General features: G+C 40.1%; 1 protein-coding gene across 1 annotated transcript in view; it reads left to right on the top strand.

Moving 5' to 3' along the window:
• LOC110562465 (cytochrome P450 2J4-like) overlaps window positions 1-8402 on the top strand; it is a 44015-nt gene extending 35613 nt beyond the window's left edge. The window contains exon 9 of the mRNA XM_060365241.1: window positions 8148-8402. Within this exon, the coding sequence (XP_060221224.1) occupies window positions 8148-8326 (179 nt within the window). The 3' untranslated portion in view covers window positions 8327-8402. The remainder of the gene's footprint in view (window positions 1-8147) is intronic.
• The last annotated feature ends 7402 nt before the right edge of the window (window positions 8403-15804 follow it).

Genomic DNA, 15804 nt, shown 5'->3' with positions numbered 1-15804 from the left:
CTTTCATAGTCTCTGTTGAGAAGATGTGATTCGGATGGGTTTGCCATTATGTGTTTCTTGGCCTTTTTCTGTTACAGCTTTAGTATTTTTTCTTTGTTCTGTATACTTACTGTTTTGATAGTCATGTGATGGGAGGATTTTCTTTTCTGGTCTAATTTATTGGGTATTCTGTAAGCCTCTTGTATTCTTATAGGCCTCTCCTTTAAGTTGGGGAAATTTTCTTCAATGATTTTGTTGAAAATATTTTCTGTGCCTGGGAGGAGGGAATCTTCTTTTTCCTCTATTCTTATTATTCTTAGGTTTTGACTTTTCATGTTTGTTGTCTTGGATTTCTTGGATAATCTGTGTCAGAAATGTTTTAGATTTAACATTTTCTTTGACAGATATATTGACTTCTTTCATTGTATCTTCCACACCTGAGATTCTTTCTTCCATCTCTTGTACTCTATTGGTTATGCTTAACTCTGTCGTTCCTGTTATCTTCCCTAACTTCTTTCTCTCCATTTCTTCCATTTGTGTTTTCTTTAATTTTTCCAATTCTATCTTCATATCTTGAGTTATTTTGTTGATTTCCTTCACCTGACTGTATTTTTCTGTTTTTTCTTCAATTCATTCGTCTGTTTGTTTGAACAATCCTCTGTTTCTTTTATTTCTTTCAGTGATTTAAATATTTCCTCTATAAATGCCACAAACTGTTTGGCTGCAACTTCCTGTATATCTTTAGGGATGGCCATAATCTGTTTGTCTTTTCTTCCTTGTATTTCTTTACGAAAGGCCATAATCTGTTTGACTTTATCTTCCTCTAGTTCTTTACATATTTTATTTGTTTCCTCTATTATCCCCTTCATAAGCTTGGATATTAGGTCATTTTCTTGAATTCCAATTATACTGGCGTGTCCAGGGCTGCTTGCCCCTGGATAACTGGGTTCTGGAGATGCCATATTGCTCTGTCTTTTGTTGGTTGAGCTTTTATGCTGCCCTCTACCCATTGGGCTATCTTGGGTGTTGGGTGTTAGTTTCTGGTACTTCCTGGAATCCTGTAGTGCAGAGAATCCACTTGGCAGGAAGATGGTTTTTCCTGAAGGAAGTCTCCTCAGCTTTTTGGGTATGGTCACTGAATGGCCGGTGTTTTTCAGGGATTGCCACAGCTCACCTCAGGTGTACAGACCTGAGTGATAATTGTGGCCTTTGTTAGTCAAAGGGGCTCTCCTCTCATCCAGAGAAGTCCTGGAGACAACTACCCTGCTTCTGTGTTTCTTGCTGTAAATTTACTGAGCTGCTGCTGTAACCTGAGTGCCCTGTGGTTTGGTCAGTTTAATTAGAGATAACTGGCTTCCTCTTGGAGCAGTATCTGGGGGTAAATCTCGAATCCCAGGCTTCTGTAGGTCTGAGGCTGGGGCTCTGTGCCCCAGTACCCAAGTGGTAGTCAGTGGCAGGTGAGCTCTGCTCTCATGTGTGCAGCTGGAGGCTAGAGTCAGGAGACTGTGGATAGCCAGAAACTTTTCCTGAGCTAGTTATCTTGAGGTATGGCCAGTTGTTGCCCCACTGTGGGTTTTTCCCAACAGGAAGGCCCAGTCTGTGGTGTTTGGGTTGGCACATAGAGTGCACAGGTGCTGGCAGGTGTGGCTCCAACCTGGTGACTGGGCAGGAATCTGAGACCTTTTCCTGGGAACTTTCCTGTGTGTGCTCGTGGTGGGGGTGGGAGGGAGGGTCAGCTGAGTGTTCTAAGTTGTTTCCCTCCCTGTGGGGTTTTCTCCCAACAGAGACTCCCAGTCTCTAATGCCCTGGAGCACACAGTTCTGTGATGGAGAGTCCAGTGAGCAGCCGGTCTCTGTGCTCCCTGCTGGAGCCCTGCTCAGGGCTGGTAGTGTGTGCCTGCTGGTCTGCGGGACTTTTTCTAGGGAAAGACTGGTTGACCTGAAGTCAGTCCCATTTCCTTCCTTCCCTGTGGGTTTTTCTCACAACTGGGACTCCCATTATTTGGTGTTTTTGTGCCCACCGTTCAGTCTGGGAAGGTCATCAGGACACACAGGCATGTGGTTCTGGTCTGGCGATCCAGTGCCTGAGAGAACCGCGATCTCTTCCGGGCTCTGGCTGGGTGATCTGAGAGTGGACCCGACTGATTCCTGCACTGTGGAGTTTCCACTCACCTGGAAAACATGCTCACTGTTGTTTTAGGACCCAGAGTTCAGTCTCTTTTTCATGATACCTACGTTGCTGTCCTGCTCCTCAGATGCAGTGTTCTCCTGGCACTGCCATCTTGGATCCCTTCTCTTAAGCCCACAAATCTCCTCTGTAATTTGAACATCTCCATATAGCTCTAGCCAGTGCAGCTCCAGCATGTTGTTTGCATCCCAATGTTCTCTGCAACTAGCACTGCTTGTCACCACTCCTTTCTCTCAAGCTCTTCCTTTGCCTCTGATGGAAATTTTGGCTTCCATTGTTTTGTTTCCCACAACATTAGAAACAAGAGAGACCGAATCTTTCTTCCTCCTCATCATAAGAAAGTATTCAGATACATGACATCTTTTCAAATCTTTAAATATAAAATTATCGTTAAGTAATGAGCACTCAAAGGTAAATATCTCAAATTTGTAATGAGGTGGGTAGGCGGCATGGGAGACTGGCTACCTACTTGCCGCAATGGGTATATCAAATGATAGTTATAATTGTTCTTTGCATAACTGTTGTGGGTTATGACCTATAACAATGCTTCTTCTATTGGAAGTAAGTAATTTTCTTTTATGGCTTTAAGCATGCTTTTAAAAATCTAGTTAGATAACCTGTTTTCTGAAACTTGATAGTCGGTTAAGGGGATATGGTGATGATCCACTCTCTTATGTTTTCTCTACAGCCAATAATGAACAAAACTTGTAGTCTTGCTATTGCTAAACAAGTAACAAACTGTCCTGCTGTATTACAGTTCTTGGCTTTTATGCATTGCACATATAATTACAAGTAATTATGTAGGTCCTTAGTTCCATGAATATATACTGTGATATATTACATGTTAAACACACACAGAAGAGCATGAACGTAGTATGACAAAGAAGAGGCAGAACTGTTCCTTAGAGCATGTGTCCCTTTGCAGCCTTTCAAGTTGGAATTAGTGAGCACTGCAGAGATATGAACACAGACCCAATGTTCTGTAGCTAGAGCTCAATGTTCACCAGATTTTTTCACACTGAGGCTTGTGTTTTCCTAACACTATCACTCCAGAAGGTGACTAAACACTAAGCAGAGAACACACTGTAGAATTCTGGGATGCCCTGGTAGTGTCTGGCTGGAACTGTTTCTGTTCTTTTGGTCTCTCCATGTGCATCCCGTTGACATATCACAATTCACTTTAGTAGGAAATCTGACAGAGTACAAGACATCTTTCCAGTCTTCTTGTTCAAAGAAAACTAAAAGAAAATTCAATTATAGCTCAAAATATCAGTTACATATTTCATTTATTATAATTATTTTAATTTATCAAATCAGATCTTGAAAGTGTAGAATTTTGTTTCTTCTTACATCCCACATAAGTGCTTTCTGTGTTGTTTCCCAGGCCTCCAGTGAAAGAAATGTTAGTATATCCTCATGCTTTTTATAGGGAAATGATTCTCTAGGCCAAATAAAGCCTGCATCCATGCATTTTCTTCATATTGCAAAGTCTTTTCTCCATAGGGGCTTCATGTATTGTCCCTGTACCTGTTTTATCCACACCAGCTGTAAAGTAAAAACAGCAGTAAAAACAGCAACCCAGAGCCTCACTAGTGCTTTTCTGGTTTTTGGTGAAAGGGAAAGTGTCCAAGTAGCCTTTAGTCAAGACTATGTTTGTTGAATTTCCCTCCTTGACACAATATCTGAGATGAACAACTTTTTAGGAGGAAGTTTTATTTGACTCAAGGTTCTAGTACTCTCAGTCTGTGGTCAGCTGGCCATAAGACCAGTGCCTGCAGTGATATCGAGCCTTTATTAAAAGTGATTGACTAAAAACATGGCCACCTCTTGAATGTCAGAAGGCAAGGAAAGGGTGCTCCCAGATTGTGGGTATGGCTCAAACACACTTAATTATGTATAGACATACCACTTCCCAGTACTGCCATGTTGGGCAAACAAGCTTATAGATGGACTTCCTTGCTGACAAATGAATAAAAACTAAACTACACATGTTCAATTTACATAGCCTGAGTGTGGTATCATTCAAGATTCCCAGTTGATTGAGCACATTTTCCAGAGAAAGACCATATATGAGTAGGGAAAATGCATCCTTGAAGAGCTGTTAGCATTCACTGATGCTATGAGAAACTCAATAGTGAAGGCTACAGTTAGTGCTCTCCCTGGTGTGGGGAGAGGGAACTGCTAAAGTGTCGGGTTCATCTTACCAATTATTCCAGAATTCCAATCCTCCTCAGTCATTAAAATCCCGTTTGCTTTCTATTGCTGTGATAAAAAACCATGACCAAAATTTAACTTGAAAAGGAAAGGGTTTATTTAACATATAATTCATGATCACAGTCCATCACTGAAGGAAACCAAGGTAGAAATTCAAGACAGGAACCTGGAAACAGAAACTAAGGCACAGGCTATAGAAGCACTAAGCTTAGTGGCTTGTTCCCGTGGCTTAATCTGCCTGCTTTCTATTAATGCCCAGGACCATTTGCTTTCCACAATGATCTGGGATCTGAGTAAAGAGAAATAAGAAAAGAGGGAATTTAGAAAAAAAAAAGCAGAAAGAAATTCTTTTTAAGCATGAACTCTGACATCAACATTGGTCACATAATCTAGGGACAAACGCTGTAAACAATATGTTACTGTTACTATTTTTATTTACACACTCACGAGTACATTATAATAAAATAGCCTTCAGCAAGTTGGAAAGTTGGAGAAGTGGGCAACCAGTGCTGCCTAGTTCAAAAAACCTGAAATATTTGAAATAAGAAGCATCTATAATCCAGCCCATGCTTGAAACCCTAAAAGTATCCTGTAGACGAGGAGAGAGTCCAGGTTCACAGGCTGAAGAAGGTGGAGTGTGATGGTCATGAGCAGACACAGCAACTCAGTCATGGGGGCTCAGGAAGAGGGAGCCTTGACAAGTGACAAGTGTTGCTGAGCCGTATGCTACCATCCATGCTCAGGACAGGTTTCTTCTCAATTCAATGACCTATATGTCTATATTCAATGACCTATATTTAGTCATCTCTGAAATGACTTCAGAAATAGAACCCAGTTTTCTAGGTATCTCTCCGTCAAGATGGTAACTGACTCGTTTACTATTCTGTTGCTGTGAGCAGATACCATGACCAAAGTAAATCTTATTAAAGAAAGCACTTAATTGGGGGGTTTGCTTCCAAATTCAGAGAATTAGCTCATAATCATTATGACAAAAAGCAGACAGGCATGGCACTGGAGCAATAGGTGAGAGCTTTATATCCTGATCCACAAACAGAGAGAGGGAGAGGTTGTGTGTGTGTGTGTGTGTGTGTGTGTGTGTGACTGTTTAAAAGTAAATGTTATTTGCCTGTCTTTTTGTCACTTTGGAGGATTACTGCCTCTGTCTGCTAACCTACTGTCCAGTAGCTTCTAGCCTCCACACAATCTTACCTAGGCCTAAAAAGGTTTCAGCTTCCTAGAATGCTGAATAAACTCAACTTTCTAGCTCTTTTTCAACTTAGGCTGGCTAATTCACTCAGCTATTGTATTTCAAACTTCTCTCCAAGCTGACTGATTCAAACTGCTTTTTCTCAATTTTGACTGAATTGTTCTACTTGGCCTCAAATTAACTCTAGCAATCTATTGTAATCGCCTGGCTCCTTCTCATTTTCACGTTCATTCTGTCTTTACCTGTGTCTAGCTTGTTCTGTCTTCAACCTGACTCTGAAAAACTCTTCCAGTAAAACTGCCTCCTCTCCATATGAACTGAACATAACTGAGTGGAACTTCATGCTTTTAACTGAACTCTTCATTCAACTGAACTGTACCAATCTGCACTGAGCTGAACTCAACTGCATTGCCTGAACTCAAATGAAATGAACTCAATGAACTGCCATCGTTTCTCTCCTCTCTCTTAAGTTGGCTTTCATTCCTCTCTGTTCTTGTGAGAGATGGGCATATTGTATTCTGTCAAGTACTTCTCTTATTGTTTTATTTGTCATTTTGTCTGCCTCTCAGTCAGACAACAATTTCAAACATGGGTGCTTCCGTCTACAAACCATCATCATTTTTTGGAGATTGATGGTGTGTAGTAAGGGCTTATCTGTATTTGAGCTGGATCATACAGACCTAGAAGGACTTTGGCTCTGATCAGAGCAGCCATGTTGCTGGATTAAAATTTTTCTACAAGAAATGGAGGACAGAGAGAAGGGGGTTGGAAATTGGACCTAGTGTATCTTTTGATACTTCAAGCCCATTTCCAGTGACACACCTCTTCCAACAAGGTCATGACTCCTAATTCACAAAACAGTTTCATTCCCTGCTGACTAAGTATTTACTTGTATGAGCCTATGGGAACTACTCTAACCTAAACCACCATGGGAAACAATATTACCCATCACACAGGCCAAGCTTTTAATCACATGTTTCCTGCCGAACAACAAGTTCCCACTTACACTGTCACACTCAGAAAGAAAGAGAACATTTCTCATATTTGCCCACTTGGAGGTCTTAGATTCATGATAAAGAATGGTTTTGTCATAATCACAGAGGAAGTTGTAGTCAGGACATGTTACTAACCCAAACTTCTAAATTTGTATATCATGGTACGTGGATTCTTAACTTGGGAATTTAATAAGTTGATAACCATATTATTCAAGACAAGCGACAGAAAAATCTTGAAAAACACAAAGATGAATAAAACATATTAGTTACAAAAAAATCATATAAAGTAAGATGCTGGCATCATGTAATATATATTCATTTACTATGTACCTCTTCAGGTCTGTTTTCATTTTATTTCCTCAACAATATGTATTAGGCCGATAACAAAGTGGAAACATGTATGCATCAGGAAATTCTAGAATGTTTAATGTCATTGAAAACCAATGCAGCTTTGTATACAATAACTTATTGGAATGGTGCATACTATCATTCCTGCTATCATGTATTCTTGGAAACCCCATAAGGATAGAGGAAAAGAAGCTCAAATATTAAGAATAGCTTTGTCTTACTGCTGGTCTAAGCAAATTTTCTATAGCTAATACATTTCTTTTCCTAAATTATATCCATTTTTTAGTGAAAAATATATTATTTTGAAAGAAAGAAAGCACTTGATGGCAGAGTAGACATCTCACTTGGTAAAGTGCTTGCCTTGGTAGCATAGAATAATTTGGTCTCCAGAACTCACAAGAATAACTTGGAGCAGAGGAGTCTATGCTTATTATAATCCTAGTGCTTGAAAGGAAGGTTTCTTGGGACTCAGTGGCTTGGCTTACTAGGCAAGTTTCAAAGACTTAGGACCTTATCTAAAAACGTGGGGGAGGGGGTTGGCATTTGATGCTCAACACCCTTGTCCTCTGGTATTTATGCACTCATGAATACAAACTGAGAATACATATACACAAACAAATCCACACAAACAGGGGCTTAAAGATGAGTTAGAGACCAGATGGAGTACTGCATTGTTGTTGGGATACTTGATGAGAATTTTCACCAAAGAAGAGAATGGGGTAGTGCTGGGATTTTCCTAGATCATCAGAGATCTCCCATTTAAACCCAGGTATTTAATAAAGAGACTTACAAGAAAATGGACACAATTGATACAGCCAAAAAATACATGTGTTTATACAAACATTTGATGGATATGCAGTGTTCATGTATGTATGGTGTAAGGTACCCTAGAGCAATTGCTCACAGAGTTGTAAGAATGCCCCCTGCCCAGGCATTATTTACAAATATCAATGGAAGGAACCATGATACTTGGGAAAATGGTAATTCTTTGTGCTAGCAAAGTGAAACAAAAGTCTGAGACAAATTGTTATGCCAAAGGTCAGAAAATACCACTTTGAATCAGGCCCATTTGACTAAATGAGGAAGATGTTAGACATAATGAGCTGGACACAAAGCCCAGTGTCAGCTCAGAATTTGCAGTGGGAAGTTAGGGGACACCAGCCTGAAGAAGTAGTAAAGTCAGCTGATAAAGTGACTCATCTGTTTTTGTCCCTCAGGAAAGAGAGCTTGCCTGGGAGAACAACTGGCCAGGTCTGAACTGTTCATTGTCTTCACTGCTCTTATGCAAAAATTTATTTTCAAGCCCCCAATCAATGAGAAGCTGAGCCTGAAGTTCAGAAATTTCCTCACCCTTTCCCCAGTCAGTCACTGCATCTGTGCTGTCCCTAGACAGTGATGCTGAAGAATGAAGAAGAAAAGAAAACTGGAATATATGGTGCATGCCCTGAAGCTTCTGGGCCTTCCTCACACAAGTGAAGAAAGATGTCATAAATGAAGGTGATTCAAGACACACTGAAGAAATTGGGCTATGAGAATTGAATTAAATTTTTGGAATGCTTGTCCTTTAGTTTGGTGTTGGAGAAAACATTTATGAGTCCAATGGCATAACAATTTATATAAAAGTTTAAAACAGAAAGGTGAGTCTGTCTATAAAGAAATGCATTAAATTTAAATAAAATTAATAATAAAAATTTAAATATGATTAAACATGCAAAGTGCATCCTGAGATCGTATCTCAATGAGTGTGCTGTCAGTTTGCTTCCTTCCTCCTTTCATACATGTCTATCTGTTTTCTGCAAATTGAAATCTTTGCCTGAAGTGGGACAAAGAGACAATAAGTATCAGAAACCAGTTTCTGATTGCATCCACAAAAGCAGGCTGTGAGGACTGTCCTATATGACAGATCTGCCTCTAACTTATGCAGTTTTGCCTCCAGGTAGTCCTGGAAACCAGCAGAGCAGTGATGTTCTCAAACTCACAGGCAGGAAACACAAGTGGTATAAAATCAGTTTTCTCTCTTTTTAAAAACTTTATTGGTTCTTTGTTAATTTCACATCATGCACTCCCTTCCCACTCATCTTCTTCTTCCCTTATACCTGCCTTCCATGCTTGTTAATTTCCACTCAAAAGAGAGAAAAAAAATCTACTGTAGAAGCTGTACTGTGTCACAGTGTTTCCAATAGCGTATCTTTTGTCCATACTTCTTTGCTTGCAAATGCTCATAGCAGTCATTGGCTTGGTACAAGGTCACCAGCTTCTGCTACACTCTCATAACTAGAACCTTACTGGGACTCTTCTTGGATATCCAGTTGTTGACCTGTGTCATGGAGATAGTGTTGTTTTGAGTGTGTAGGACCCGCCTCATTTAAGCAGTCCAGCAGTTCACTGATGGGATAGTTGTTCAGATCAGACAGTCCAAAGCCCTGGATCTGGAAGAAACAGATATTTGAGCTGGTCAGCCTGCCAGCTCTCCTACATCAACAACACTGGGTGAAAAATACCCTGCCTGTTCAAGCTAACCCATACAATGCCACAGCAAGCAACGGCCAGAGCTGGCTCTCTCATGCACTCAGGGCTGGCTCATTCACACGTATGCCATCAGGGCCAGCTCCACTGACCTGTCCAGGGAAGGTACAGAGCCTGTTCTACCAAGTTCTGTACCAGGAAAGTGCAGAACTGAAGGTTCTCCATTAGTTATTCAATACCAAGTGTGTTGAGAGAGTATCATGTGTGTTGTATGACTGTAACACCTGTCAATTAAAAAAAAATCGGATGGCCTATAGTATAGGCAGGGAATAGGAAGTGGAACATCTGGGAGGCAGAAAGGATTCTGGGATATATCCAGGTGCAGGAGATTCAACCCACAAGATTTGAGGAAGATGGATGCATGGTACCTGAACAGAAGTAGCCAAACACATGGCAGAACCTTCAGTTCTAAACACCCTCAGCAAAGAGCCTGGATAAAAAATTAACTCAAACAAATCATTAGCCCTTGGTTAAGCAAAAGATAAACAGGATTAGAAAGAAATTAGGGAAACACCACCCTTTACAATGACCACAAATCATATAAATTGTTTAGGTGTAACTCTAACCCAGCAAGTAAAGCTCATGTATGACAAGAACTTCAAGTCTCTGGAGATAGAAAATGAAGACAACAACAGAAGACTGAAAGGTCTCCCATGCTTATAGATAGGTAAGATTAACATAGTAAAAATGAGCATCTTACCAAAAGCAATCTACAGATTCAATGCAATTCCCATCAAAATTCCAACAGAATTGTTTACAGGCCTTGAAAGAACAATACTCAATTTTATTTGGAGAAACAAAACAACAAACAAACAAAACTGAAGATAGCTTAAAAATCTTGTACAATAAAAGAACTTCTGGTGGTATTACCATCCCTGATTTCAAGCTATACTACTGATCAATAGTAATAAAAAAATATATGGTATTGGCATAAAAGCAGACAAGTTGATCAATGGAAAAGAAACCTATGAACATTTGATTTTTGACAATGAAACCATATAATGAAAAAAAAGGATAGCATCTTCAATAAATGATGTTGTTATAAGAGGATGTCTGCATGTAGAAGAATGAAAAAAGTTTTTTTTAATCACCCTGAACAAAACTCAAGTCCAAGTGAATCAAAGACCTCAACATAAAACCAGGTACTTTAATCTAATAGAAGAAAAAAACCTTAAGCACATTGGAACAGGAGACAACTTCCTGAAAAAAACACCAACAGCTCAGGCACTAAAATCAACAATTAATTATTGGGACCTCATAAGACTGAAAATCTTTTGTGAGTCAAAGGATGCTTTCAATAGGACAAAACAGTAGCCTAAAGAATAGGAAATGATTTTCCCCAACCCTACATCCAACAGAGGGCTAATATACAAAATATATAAAAAACTCAAATAATTCGATATAAAAAAAACAAATAACCCAAATAAAAATGGGGTATAGAGCTAAATAAAGCATTCTCAAGAGAGGAATCTAGAATGACCAAGAAGCACTTAAAGAAATGTTAAAAGTCCTTAGTTATCACGGAAATGCAAATGAAAACAACTCAGAGATTTCACCTTACACCTGTCAGGATGACTAAGATCATAAACTCAAGTGAGAGCACATGCTGGTAAGAATGTCAAGCAAGGGGAACCCTCCTCCATTGCTGGTGGGAATGCAAACTTGTACAACCACAGCAGAAATCAATTTGGCTACTTCTTAGAAAATTGTATTACTTCTAGCTCAAGACCCAGCTATACTACTTCTGGTCATCTACGAAAAAGATGCTCCACCATACCATGAGGACACTTGCTCAACTATGTTCATAGCAAATTTATTTGTAATAGCCAGAAACTTTTGACCTGCCTTTTGAGAGAGAGCCAACCCCTAACACTAGTAATGATATATGCTGTACCTGTAGACAGGAGCATAGCAGAACTCTCCTCTGAAAGGCTTCACCCAGCAACTAATGGAAACAGATGCAGAGACCCACAGCCAAGCATTAGACAGACCTTGCGAAATCATGTGGAAGAGGGGGAGAAAGGACTGAAGGAACCAGAGAGGTCAAGGACACCACAAGAAAACCTACAAAATCAACTATCCTGGGCTCACATGTGCTCCCAGATACTCAACCACTGATCAAAGAGCAACCACTGATGCACCTAAGCCCCTTACAGCTTGATCTTCCTGTAGGTTTCCAACAACTGGAGGAGGGGTGCCGGGGCCAGCCGGGCAGAGTCGAAAGGTTCTTGAGTTGGGTGTGAGGATTAAAATTAATAAAATAAACACACAGCACACAGAAAACTTTTTAAAGGTCCAGACTCGACAGCTTTTGCAAAAGGCAGACTGCTGCAGCAAGCAGTGCCAGCAGCCAGTCTCCAGTGCTGCCTCATCCTCTGCCTCCAGCCTTCTGACCACTTTATTTTTTGAGGAGTTACTTTAGCCAGTAAATCATCTCAGAACAATAGGTTAATTTGCACAAGGAGCCTGAGGAAGAGGTGTGACCCTCACAAGCTATCCCACCTGTTGTCACAAACAAAAGGAGATGGACTTGCAAGTTCTCCTCTGCCATTAGTAAAGGCCTGCTAAAAGCCATCTCTCCGCCGAGATTTAAATATCAAAGCAGGCCGCTGAGTCACGGCTCCCGACAGAGGGGCTCTCTCTGATTATGCTGTATGCCTTTGGAACCCATTCCCCTAACTGGATATCTTGTCTAGCTTCAATACGAGATTTGTCTAGTCCTACTGCAACTTGATATGTCAAGGTAGGCTTGTAGTCATGGCATCTCTCCTAATAACTGAGCAGAAAGAAAGTGGGAATGGGAGTAGGTAATGTGAGGAAGATAAGCTGTGATCAGGATATAAATAAATTAATGGAAATATTTAAAATAAATAGAGCTGTATTTCCCAATGAATTTCTCTGTAAGCAATGTCATTCTGTGGGTTCTGTATTTGTTCTCACCTGCTGCAAATGAAAGCCTCTTTGGGACTAATATCCAGAATATATAAAGAACTCAAAAAGTTAGAAAGCAGCAAACCAAGTAATCCAATTAAAAATGGGGTACAGAACTAAACAGAGAATTCTCTGTAGAGAAATATAGAATGGCAAAGAAACACTCATCCTGAGTGAGGTATCCCAGGAGAAAGGCACACAAGGTATATACTCACTCATAAATAGATTAGACATATAATATAGGATAAACCTACTAAAATATGCACATCTAAAGAATCTAATCAAGAAGGAGGACTTTGGCTAAAATGTTCAATCCCCATCCAGAAAGGCAAAAAGAATAGACATCAGAAGAAGGAAAAAACAGGGATCAGGACAGAAACCTGCCACAAAGGGCCTCTGAAAAGCTCTACTCTGCAGGGTATCAAAGCAGATACTGAAACATTTGGGCAGAGTGCTGGGAATCTTAGGAAAGAAGTGGGAAATAGTAAAACTTGGAGAGGACAGGAGCTCCACAAGGAGAGCAAGAGAACAAAAAATCTGGGTACAAGGGTCTTTTCTGAGACTGATACTCCAACCAAGGACCATGCATGCATGGAGATAACCTAGAACCCCTGCAGAAGCCCATGGAAGTTCAATGTCCAAGTGGATTCCATAGTAATGGGAACAGCAACTGTCTCTGACATGAAATGATTGGCCTGCTCTTTGATTACCTCCCTCTGAGGGGTGGAGCAGCATTATTAGGCCACAGAGGAAGACAATATAGCCACTCCTGATGAGACATGATAGACTAGAATCAGAAGGAAGGAGAAGAAGCCCTCCTCTATCAGTGGACTTGGGAAGGGTCATGTGTGGAGAAGGGGAAGGGATGGTGGGATTGGGAATGGAGGAGGGAGGGAGCTACAGGGGGGATACAAAGTGAATAAACTATAATTAATAAAAATTAAAATAAAAAAGAAATGCTTTTTTCTCTTTTAAAAAGAAATACATCCATATTCATCAGGGAAATGCAAATCAAAATGACCCTGAGATTTCAACTTAGAACCATCAGAATGGCTAAGATAAAATCACAAGTGACAATACATGCTGGAGAGGAAGTGGAGAAAGAGGAATCCTCCTCCATTGCTGGTGGGAATTTAAACTTGTAAAACCACTTTGGAAATCAATCTGGTATTTTCACAGACAACTGGGAATAGCGCTTCCTCAAGATCCATCTATAACACTCCTAGGCAAAAGATGATAAAGTACATCCAAAAGATGCTAAAGTACATAACAATGATATTTGCTCAACCATGTTCTTACCAGCTTTATTTGTAATAGCCAGAACCTGGGAATAACCCAGATGTCCCTCAAAGGAGGAATGGATACAGAAATTGTGGTAAATTTAAACAATGGAACACTATTCAGCTATTAAAAACAAGGAAATCATGAAATTTGCAGGCAAATGGTGGCATCTAGAAAAGATCATCCTGAGTGAGGTATCCCAAAAGCAGAAAGACACACATGATATATATTCACTTATAAGTGGATAACAGACATATAATATAGGATGAACATATTAAAATCTGTACACCTAAAGAAGCTAAGTAAGAAGGAAGACCCTGGATAAGATTATCAGTCTTCACTCAGAAAGGCAAACAGAACAAACATTGAATGGATTAGAAAACAAAAAATCGGACAGGAGACTACCACAGAGGGCCTCTGAAAGACTCCACCTAACAGTATATCAAAGCAGATGCTGAGACTCATAACCAAACTTTGGGTAGAGTACAGGGAATCTTATGAAAGAAGGAGATAGTAAGACCTGGAGGGGACATGAGCTCCAAAAGGAGAGCAACAGAACCAAAAACATCTGTGCCCAGGGGTCTTTTCTGAGATTGATATTCCAACCAAGGACCTTTCATGAATATGGATATAACCTAGAACCCCGGCTCAGATGTAGCCCATGGCAGCTCAGTATCCAAGTGGATTCTCTAGTAAAAGGAACAGGGACTCTCTCTGACCTGAACTCAGTGGCTAGCTCTTTGATCACCTCCCCCTGAGGTGAACAACTTTGCCAGGGCACAGAGGAGGACAATGCAGCCAGTCCTGATGAGACTTGATACCCTAGGGTCAGATGGAAGGGGAGGAGCACCTCCCATATCAGTGGACTTGGAGAAGGACAAGGGAAGAGATGAGGGAGGGAGAGTAGGATTGGGAGGGATTTAGGGAGGGGCAACAGCTAGGATACAAAATGAATAAACTGTAATTAATATAAAAAAATTAAAATAACAAAAGGATGACATTATAAGCCCAGAGGAAATTACTCCATTATATGACCTGCAGCCATAAATACCTTACCTTGTTCTAGCTTTCACAAATTGTAGCAACATCACTATGTAAAATCCACAGATTTTACAAAATCATGTTGGAATAAATACAGTCTTTTACCTAAAAAAAAAAAAAAAAGTGTCTTTGAAGATGGCAGAATAGAGCCCTAACCTATGAGTATAATAGAATAATATTAATATCATTTTATTCTTACATTTTTTATACCAGGATTATTGCTTGATTTTACTCTGTGACTCTGTAAGCTTTAGACTCTGGTCCTTGGCTACCCAGGCATTGTGAGGTATAGATTTAATCTCAGGGAGTCAGCCTTAACTGAAATCAGACTAGGTTTGTGACAACATTTGCCCTAGCATAGTTTGAAGGCAGAACAAAAGTAGGTCAAAGGTTTGTGATCGGATTGGTGTTTATCTTCTACTTTCATAGCCTGCACAGTATCTTTCTGAGTCAGTGACCCTGGGGCATAGGGTGAAGGTTCTATGAAGGCATCAACTCCAACCCTACATGTTCAATGAGTTGTGTGGGTGTTGACCTCAGTAGAATGGTCCTTCTGTCAGTTTGTGGAGAGCAATCTAGTCTCTTGGCAACAGAGAGAGCTTTGGAGGACTTCCACTGGACCTCTTCAGCTAAATACTCAGTTGGATGAAACACAGTTCTGACACTGGAAGCTTCATTTGGTGTTAAGAAATGGACAGTTTCAGTTTTGTCTCCCTCGTTATTTGGAGACTTTACTAGGTTCATAATAGAATATTATAGAAAGCTTAAACTGCACTACATTACTGCATAGTAACTGCGTAGTTACTACGTATTAAATGCCCTTCAATCTAGCTCATTCTAGTCTCTCCCTCATTCCCTCCATCAATCCTATCTCTTCAACTTCTCACCTGGTCCTTCTGTCCTTGTTCCTGCACATCCCTACATTACAATCTACCCAAAAAATCTATTCTTTTTCTCCTGTTCAGGGAGACTCATATTTGCCTTCTACCCCAATTCTATTCATTTATACCTAAACTCCCTGGGTCTATGGACTGTAATTTAGTTATCATTTATTCAATAACTAATATCTAGATATAAGCAAATATATACCATATT

This window comes from Meriones unguiculatus, chromosome 12 (assembly GCF_030254825.1).
Source record: "Meriones unguiculatus strain TT.TT164.6M chromosome 12, Bangor_MerUng_6.1, whole genome shotgun sequence".
Lineage (NCBI taxonomy): Eukaryota > Metazoa > Chordata > Mammalia > Rodentia > Muridae > Meriones > Meriones unguiculatus.
The sequence above is the reverse complement of the archived record's forward strand: the minus strand, read 5'-3'. Positions and strand labels throughout refer to the sequence as shown.